Here is a 9410-nt window from a genome sequence, read left to right on the forward strand (position 1 = left end):
GACGAACCCTGACTAATAAACACAAAAAACAGCAAAATTACAAGTTCTTGGTTCTGTTTGTCACTTCCTGCACAGCCAGGCTGCTTGGGAGTCAAAGCGTCCAGGAGAGGAGTCGTCAGGAGGCACTGATCAGCCAATCAGAAGTAGATTCTGATTCTGATACTGCCAAATTTAGGCTTTATAGCATTTGAGAAGGAACTCAGGGAGGTGGTCTTGGTTACAACAATATTATTTATTCCAGCAAAAGTTACTGGAAGGTGAATAAAAACATGCGTGGTTTTGAGAAACTAACTAAGCTAAGAGTTTATTTCTGCTAAATTAAGATGCACAGTTAAAAAGTCGCACTACAAAATATTAGCAGAAAATGTTCCGACTTGTTTTGCAGTGAGGCTTTGTGAACCTTTCCCTGCAGACGTCTCAGTCGCCTTCGAGCCGGAAACATCCCTCAGCTACAGCTTCGAGGAAAACCTGCCGAATGAGTCAAACGGGAGCAGCCGCTCCCATTTGTCCCCCTTTCTGCCCAACCTGAACCTGAGAGGAGAAAACGTTTCGCTGAGTTTCAGGAGCGCCCAGAGTCCTGCTTTGTTCCTTTACGTCAGCTCTCGCCGCAGGCAGTACCTGGCTCTGCTGCTCAACAAGCAAGGTGAGAGAGAGGTGGAAAGTTTTTTTTAAACACTCCCTAACTGTTATTCAGTAGATGTGGATCTATAAAATTACAAGAAACGCTTGTAAGGTGTTGCTTTTAGGCATTGATTACAGGAGTTAACAGCCACAGTTTGGACTGCACTACAATGAACCCATCCAAAACAATTACTTCTTACTGCCTTTCTTCACTAGTAGCTTTTGTGGAGAAGGAGGAGGAAAAGGGACATCACTTCGTGTCCTTTAGTGGAGCAGAAAAATACACAGGTTGTCAACATTTTCTAATTTCACATGTTTTTGATGGCTCAGCGACCTCTTCAACTCTCAGAAGCCAAAGCCAAATGTATTTGAAGTCATTTTTCATATGTACATTTTGTAATATGTACATAGATCTTTTTTTTTTCCTTTGCAGCTGTATCATCGTAATCTATAGTTAAAAGTGTAAGTCACACGACACCTTTTTTTTTTTTTTAAAAGGTTTTGTTGGCTCTAGTGGCCTTTATTTGAAAGTAGCTCGACAGGAAACAGTGTAATGAGAGAGGGGGAAGACATGCAGCAAATGTTGCCAGGCCGGGAATCAAACCTGCGACCACCGGCACGAGGACTAAGGCCTCAACACGTGGGCCATGCTTTGCCCCTGCGCCACCACAGCACCAACACAAAACACTCTTAAAAGAATCCTGGAAAGCAACTTTCAAGTTGTCACGCACTTTATAAGGATCTAATTCAAACCTCCATCTGGAAATCTAAAGAACACAAACACGTGGTGAGATGTAACGACATCTTCAGCCGTCACAAAGTTTTTACCAGCCGAGCTGCTGCTGTTTGCGAGTTGTGCCAACGCCTCCTTTGATTTGTTAATGAGAGTCATTGTTCCGTGTGAACACGGTCTGCTTCGTGAAACAAGACACGAGTTGTGGTGAATTGTTAAAATTAATTCTCAGGACTGTAAGTGGTGAATAATTGACAATGTGAGAGTGTATAATAGCCTTCCCATTCGTTTATTCGCTCATGAAAACACTGCTGACCGCAACATTATTAGTCTCTAAATGAGTCAACGCTAAGTACATTTTCTATTTTATCAAGAAAAATTAGTAACACATTCTTTGACACATTTGGGCTAAAATTAGTAATTTTATTAGGATTAGCTGATGTAAGGTGGCATCTCCTGAGGCTCAAAGTTAGGATTTAATATTACAGCCCTTTGCCTTCGTTACCAGTGAATTTTCAGCTTTTTGAAATCATTTATCAACTGTGATAATTGTTGATCTCAGTTGATCAACTGTGATTGTGCTAGAAGCTCGGTACACACGGGGAGCAAAACGTTGCCGATGTTCCGCTAATGTCGAAAAAAACACAATTTTGCAATTCCTGCATTTCTGTTAAATAGAAAACACAATTAAAATCACATGTAAATACGTTTGTTCACATGACTAAAATAAGTCATGATACGTCACACCCTCGTCCTCCTACCACTTCCTGTTGTGCTCTTTGTTGCTGCCACCTGTAGTAACATCCAGTTGTTGATCATGGGACTCGTGTTGCGTTTCCATTGCAATTTTGCGAAAAGCACTCACTTTGATACAACCGAGAAACCACCTGGGGCAAAAGCTTTGTTTATTTTATTTTTTCTTTAAATGTGAGCTTTTTGAAAAATTCCATTTCTCCCATTAAGCAAATTTATTTTCATGACTCCATCTTGCACAAATATATGGTCAATGAAACGCAGCTACTGAGATTTTGTTAATTCTTTTCTTTTTCTGTAGTGCTTTGGTTATCTATAATCAGTAATAAAGTCGATTTTCTTTTTTTACTTTCTTGATGGGTTTTAATTTTGTCCAAAGTTTAGCTGGTAGACAGATGGATTAATATTTGACAATCGGATATTGTCATCTGCAGACGTGTTCGACTGTGGCTGCATAGCAAATCCAAATATACTCTACCACCGTCATACACGAGACCAGATACGAGATGATTGTATAGATGAACTGTTTGGTTTTCAGCAAAATGTGAACAAAATAATAACTGCGGGTGAATCTAGCACCTGCAACTTCTAGAATTTGGCAGCTTTGACAGGAAAAGCCGTGCGCCTGAATGGACCGGCAGAGGATACTGACATAGAAATCAACGTTTGTCTACTAGTGAATACAACCATCATGCCTGTTTCTGTCCCAATACTGAATATGCTTAAGTCTCACATTAATATAGCAACATGTCATTATGCTTACATTGTGTGAGTGCAGAACAGCTAGAGGTGAGGTACAGGCTGGAAAGTAGCAGAGAAGAAGAAATCCTCAGGAGCAGAGTGAGGTCCCTTGCTAACGGACAGCTGCATTCTGTTTCCGTCAGCAGACTGGCCGACTCCGTCACCATACAGGTAACGCATCGTCCTCAGTAACTCTGGTTTTTAGCTCGGCCTTTAAACTGGTTGAAGAACGACTTTAGCGGCAAACAGACATCACATTAAACTGCCTGTTTATGTTATAGGCAGCTTCACAACTTCAGTTCTATGAGGTTTTCTCAACTAGAACTTCGCAGAACTCTCGAAGCAAAGCTTCATCACAACGCCTGAAGTTTTAACCTGAAATATTTTGTTTAGAAAAAAAAAAATCTAAAACCTTTCAGGGATGAGAATTATTTTTTTGCGTTATTTATAGATTAAATTCTTTAATATTTACCTACAGTGAAGGAAATTCAGCGCTTGTGTTTCTTGTTATTGTTTTTTTGGTACTGACGTCTGCCATTTCCTTCCAGGTTGACCAACATAGCAAAGAACATTTCAACATGACCTCTGGTGTTGAATTTAGTGACATAAGGTCACTGACTCTTGGTAGAGTTCACAGTAAGTGACTCAGCTGCACAAACAAACAGTAGATGAGAGGGTTTTTTTATTATTTTGAGCACTCAAACTATCTTCAGATGCCACATTTTAATTTATTTGGTTAAATAAAACTGTTACAACGGTAAAGATGCTGATGTTTTTCCTTGTAATAATGACACAGGGACCCTATTGAAACTCTGAACAAACCGTTTCATTCACTAATCTGATTAGTGGTTTGTAAGTTAAATACTAAAGATTCAATTTATTTTCTCTTTTTTAATAAAATGCCTCAAAACTCCAACCTTTTTTTTTATTATTGATTTACTGTCTGGATTTGAAATTATTATCTCCAGCAAAGAACCAACAGTAAGTTTTACAATAATTTCCTGTTACATTTGATTGCTAAATTAAAATGAACCTAACCGATGAGTTTATTTTACTTACATATGTAATGTGAAGTTCTATACTAATAAAATCGGGGCAAGAAAATTTAAGCACTGGAAATTGGTCAAAGCACTGAATAACATGCAATATAATTAACAAGTAGGCTGTCATGTTTACAAACGTTGCTGGACGATAAATTCTCCTAGTTATTATCGCGATTAATGATAACATTGTTGTTTTGAGACCATTTTCAAGTGGTGTATTCACAAGGACATAATACTGTAAGTTCGACCTCTCAAAGACCAAAACGACATTAATTTTGTAAAGGGTATACAATACTGGATCTGGAAGAAAACAACAACAGATATCCTTACATTTTTTTATCATAAAATTTGTAAAAAAAAAATAATAATAATAATTGTTTCGCCTCAAATTAGAAGTTTTTTTCTTTACCATCTTTTTCTTTTAGGTAGCAGTAACAATTATTGTGTTTTATGTAGAACATAGTTAAAAATAAGTTGAAGATATGTGTGTGTGTGTTTTGTCCTTTATCGTATTGCCCCATTGAGCAGGCAGCAACAAGAAAAAGCCCTGATTGTTTTCAGGAAATCGCATTGCTTTTAAAACCAGCCACCTGCAGTTACTGCAGTGGTTCCCAAAGATTTTCTTCTGGGCCCCCCTATGGATTATAATAAAATCCTTCCCAAAAAAGAAAAAAAAAATCAACTGGGCACACACATCATTCAGCCAGACATAAACCTTTACACATATTTTGTTTTCAAACTCCACTGAAGTTTATTTCACACTTCAGGTTGTTACCAAACAAACTACAAACCATCTTTACAGTGAAACGCTTTTGTGTAACTGGTTTTTTGGGGGTTTTTCATCCATACCTCTTCCCGACCCCTCCCTCCCTCTGCAATGGCACTGTGCTCCCCCTAGGGGGTGCGCCCCACACTTTGGGAACCATTGAGTTACTGAAAGGGGTAAATAGTATTCCGGTAACCATGGAAACATCAGGAGGAAAATCAGAGAAAAACCTGAGAAAAAGTGCAAAGACTTGCTCCCAGGTGACAGAGAATTGATGGAGTTTAAAAAAAAGAATATAAGAGGCTTCCTCTCCTGTATTACAGCACTGCAATTAGCAAACAAGATATAATGCAATCACTGGCTACATATCCTATTAATCCTATTATTTTCAGACATATCAAACTACACTTGTTCACATCTTACTAACATTTAGATAGCTCTCATTTATTTCTGTTTGAAGAACCTAAAATTAAACCAGAAAATAGTTTGTCCTCCGTTTCACTGCTTGTCTCCACAGACTCTCAGGGTTTGGATCCGGCGCTGGCTCAGCTCGGCTCTCTGGGTTTCGCCGGCTGTCTGTCTGCCATCCTCTTCAACTCCATCAGCCCTCTGAAAGCCGCCCTCCTCCGACCGCGCGCCGGCTCTGTTGTTGTCAGGGGGCCGCTCATCCGGTCCAGTTGTGGCCCCGCTGCAGCCAATCCCCACGCAGCGGAAAACACACACCACCAGCCAGGTCGGGGAGGGGCGGCGCCGTCCTGTCGTTTGTGATTTTTACTGCTCATTCTTACTCCAAGCACTTCTGATACTGATGGTCCGTGGAGAGAAATTCTGGGAATCATTTCACTTTTAATTTTTATTAAATTGGGCACCGCCAGAAAGCTTCATGTTGCCATTTTCATTTGTGTTGGTGGCTGAGGGATTCGACAATAATATCGATAACAGAGAAACATTTTTAAACAGCTGTCATTAGAGCTCTTACCACTTATAATCTATTTTAAAAAACAATTAAAGAATTGGTTCATAACACAGCAGATCTGTCAACATTTTGAATAATCAATACCTAATCCTAATCCCACCACATGACCACTTGTGTTTTGACATCTAAATAAAGGATTATTTTAGTTTGAACTATTTCTTATACTTTTCAGGATAATTGTGTTTGTACTTTTCTTGTTTTATATTTATTGTGTGAATTGATTGTATTTTTGAGGTGGGATCCAATGATGTTAATTAAGGAGAACTACATAAAAAACAAGGACTAAAGAGTCAATCTGAAGGGACATTAACTTCTTAAGGATTCAGGTTGTAAAATAAAAAATATGCAACCAAGCTCTGTCTGAGTTTTATAGGGCTGATCATTCTTTCTGTTGATCTCTGGGGTTTGTAAGGATGAACTAATGACAAATGTAATGTTTCTGTTTGTTTTTCCTTTGATTGTTTTAAGGACCAGTCTACTGTGTTGTACCTAAGAGTTTATGTCAAGAATAAGGATTTTCTTAACTTTAAGAAAAAAAACAACTTCATCTCATAAACACGCACTTGTTTTATTTTCTTTCAAATGTATATTTATTGTTCAGTGACGTGTTTCTATTTTCTTTTGCTTGTTTTTGTCTCCTTTCTACTGTCTGTTCGCTGCAGACCAATCAGGGTCGGTAGGAGGAGGCCAGCCGTTAGTGAATGCCCTCAGAAGTGACTCGGCTCTCATCGGAGGTATTGTAGCAGAAATTAGTTCCAGAGTTGTGCTCCTATTATCATCAATCATGAGACGGGACATGTCCGATGGTGGACTTTACGGTTTAATTCAATATGCTTGATAAAACCACTCTGTGAAAGAAACACTGTGTAAATGAACCCTCACGGTTGTTCTCCAAACAGTTCCATTGTCTCCACGGTAAACAGGAATAGAACTAATAAGGATGTGGACCACTCTGTAATCCAAATACATGCCGGTTTTTGGTTCTGCAAACGTCATAACTCTTTTAACAGGGAGGTTAGAATAAATGTGATCAGTGCAGCTATGTTGTCCAGAGTACTGGCCTCTGGTAGGACCACACATGATAAATTGGTCTGAAGAGAGAGCTCAGACTTGGAGCCAATCAAAGACTTTGGTAGAAGATGACCGCTGGAGCAGGAAGACTGGCGAACGTTCCTGCAGCCAGACTTGGCAGGGCAGTGGGGCTGACTGGGAGCCGGAGAGAGGCTGAAACATTCAATGAGGTTTTGAGTTTCACTGGTGACTGAGAGGTTTCTCCTCATTAGTCACTTGGGGTCAATCAGGGACCGATTTTGCAAATCCTTACCAGCTCTTTAGTATTTTTCACTACCACTTCAGGGTGGCACAGGGAGCCCTGCTGAGATGTGTGTTGCGCACAAGCGATTTGATTGACAGCAGACTCCATTCCTTGATCGGCACATGATTTATGTCGCTATATGAACGAAGGCCTTGCAAACTCGAAACAACATCGGAACCACCGAAGTGGGCCGGCTGACATGGTGCCTGCTATCAGAGAGCTGCTTAGTGTTGAAGAGCGTGATCATAAGCAGCAGGAGCACATGTGTCATCTTTTGGATCGGAATAACCAAGATTTCACAGTTCTCTGAAGAACGGAGAGCTTGTTTTGCTTCCGTTCTAAATAGTGTGTTGGTATTGGGATCGAGGGAGTGGAATTGAGTATTCTGTTTCATCTGAAGGATTATGTCATTAATATGTTGGCATCTTTCTATAACTTTGTTTTTTGTATGTAAGAATAAATTGACTGTCTAGAAATTACTTTTTTATGCTCGTATTTGACCAAGTGGTCAAATATGTTAGTCAAAATATATCCACAGTAAGTTTATGTTTATGTTTCAAGCATCAAACATCCTGAGGTGAGTGAAGTGTCTGTATAACGCATCGTGTCTGTGTAATGCAATTAGGTAATTTTCTTATGGCTGTGATAGTTGAGTTTCTGTCAAGTCTACTGATCACATTGTGTACTAATCTTTAATCGTGCATTTCTTCCTTAAAGAACAACGCCTGCCCTAAGAGAACGCTTCATCTCTGGCCTTTTTTCTTTGCATTTTAGGCCTGATGGTGGTGATCTTTGGGATTGTTGCTGCATTAGCCATACTGATCCGACTTCTGTACAGAAGAAAGGGGACATGCCAAAACCAGGAGCTGACAAAAACAGAAGATAGCAACAGACTGCAGTTTACCAGCCAGACCATCTCGCAGTTCGGTCCGACTGAGAGCCAGAAAGAATATTTTATTTAGACGCAACCTCCCGGACGGCAGACTGAGACACTTTGTAATTCCTCAGTGCTTTGCACAACGACCCGATATGTGATTGTGATTTATATGCAGTTTGTGAAGTTGAACAATCGGAAAAGCAAAACACTGTCACAACAGTCAGCTGTGAATGGATAATGATGTACATTTTAAAGTGTTAACTGTTGAAATTATAAATAATTTGTGGTTACATCTGGAGTGTTTTAAATGATAGATGTTTAACCTTTGGAGGCTGGAAGCCGAAGAAAATATTTTAACTTTGGCTTCTTGCTCTATGAATGGCTGTGAGAAATGTATGTGCTTGCAATAATATTTTTTTTTCCTCTTTCAATGTTTTTAAGGCAGTATAAATAATTTTCTTATAAAAATGCCTTACTTTTGTCATCTCTGTAGCAGGTGTCAACACACATTAAAATAACTTAAGGGGTGTTTTTATTCTGGGCAGGCAGAAACCAAGATTATGTTTAAAACTGACACAAACACAATCTTTTACTCCAGGATGTGTTTCTTTAATGTGTTTGTTTTTTTAAATAACATGTTTTTAATATTTTGACCATTGTCGTTTCTCTTCCTTTGATTTCTCACAGATGCTTCATCATCATGTCTGAATCATCATTTAATGTGTATTTTCATTCTATACATTCCAAACCATTGCATTTATAAGGTCAAACATTACTTGTTAAAATGATGTTGTGACAATATAATGTAAGACAGATGATATGTGAAAAAAATAGAGCTCCTCTGAATTCTGTTTGTTGCATTCTGAATTTCATATTTACATAAAACAACTTTGCTCTACCGTTTCTATTGCAGCACTGGAGAGCAAACAGAAGTTGGACTCTGTAGCGGTTTCCCGTGATGATGCTTTAAAAACCAGACTGACTTCCTCAGTTTTCATCATCACACAACCGCATTTGGAGCTCGATCTTTTATATTCGTTTTCATTTTTATTTGTTCATGACTCAGTCTAACTAGAAAATAAATGATTTTAAAAAAGATGTTTTCCTTGCATATATTTTACAAGTCAATAATTGTGGCAAATGAATATTTTATTAGAAACAAATATTTCCACGCGTGATTTGTTTGTCCCGTTCAGTTTGAGAGAATCGAGCTTTGTTCAGCCCTCCTAGCGTGGTGCAGATGTCACGGTCGGACTCTGGGGAAGCGGGGATGTTGTCCTGTCAGACCGTCAGTTTCAGAAATCACACACATACACATAAAAAAAAAAAAACTTGCAAAGCACATGTTGGGTTAGTGGAGTTTAAAGGGAGCTACATTTCCATACTTTTTTTTTGCTTTGTATTAAAAAAAAAACCTTTGAAAAATGTTCTTTCATGTTGCAACTACACACTTGTCTGACTTGGTTTATCACAAAATCACACAAACAAAAAAAATCACATCAGAAGTATTCACATTGTTAAAACTTTGAGAAGGAAATCTAAACTCATGAAAGGCGGCGTACTAAAATCTTTACTTTCCGTATCT

At 38.7% G+C, this 9410-nt stretch overlaps 1 protein-coding gene across 1 annotated transcript in view; it reads left to right on the forward strand.

Annotated features, from left to right (window-relative positions):
• The window catches only part of LOC114138602 (contactin-associated protein-like 4), a 45982-nt gene extending 37095 nt beyond the window's left edge, over positions 1 to 8887 (forward strand). The window contains exons 19-24 of the mRNA XM_028007978.1: positions 413 to 643; positions 2886 to 3019; positions 3397 to 3484; positions 5175 to 5390; positions 6296 to 6367; positions 7723 to 8887. Of these exons, the coding sequence (XP_027863779.1) occupies positions 413 to 643; positions 2886 to 3019; positions 3397 to 3484; positions 5175 to 5390; positions 6296 to 6367; positions 7723 to 7910 (929 nt within the window). The 3' untranslated portion in view covers positions 7911 to 8887. The remainder of the gene's footprint in view (positions 1 to 412; positions 644 to 2885; positions 3020 to 3396; positions 3485 to 5174; positions 5391 to 6295; positions 6368 to 7722) is intronic.
• The last annotated feature ends 523 nt before the right edge of the window (positions 8888 to 9410 follow it).

The sequence above is a fragment of the Xiphophorus couchianus genome, chromosome 22 (genome assembly GCF_001444195.1).
Source record: "Xiphophorus couchianus chromosome 22, X_couchianus-1.0, whole genome shotgun sequence".
NCBI classification, from domain to species: Eukaryota; Metazoa; Chordata; class Actinopteri; order Cyprinodontiformes; family Poeciliidae; genus Xiphophorus; species Xiphophorus couchianus.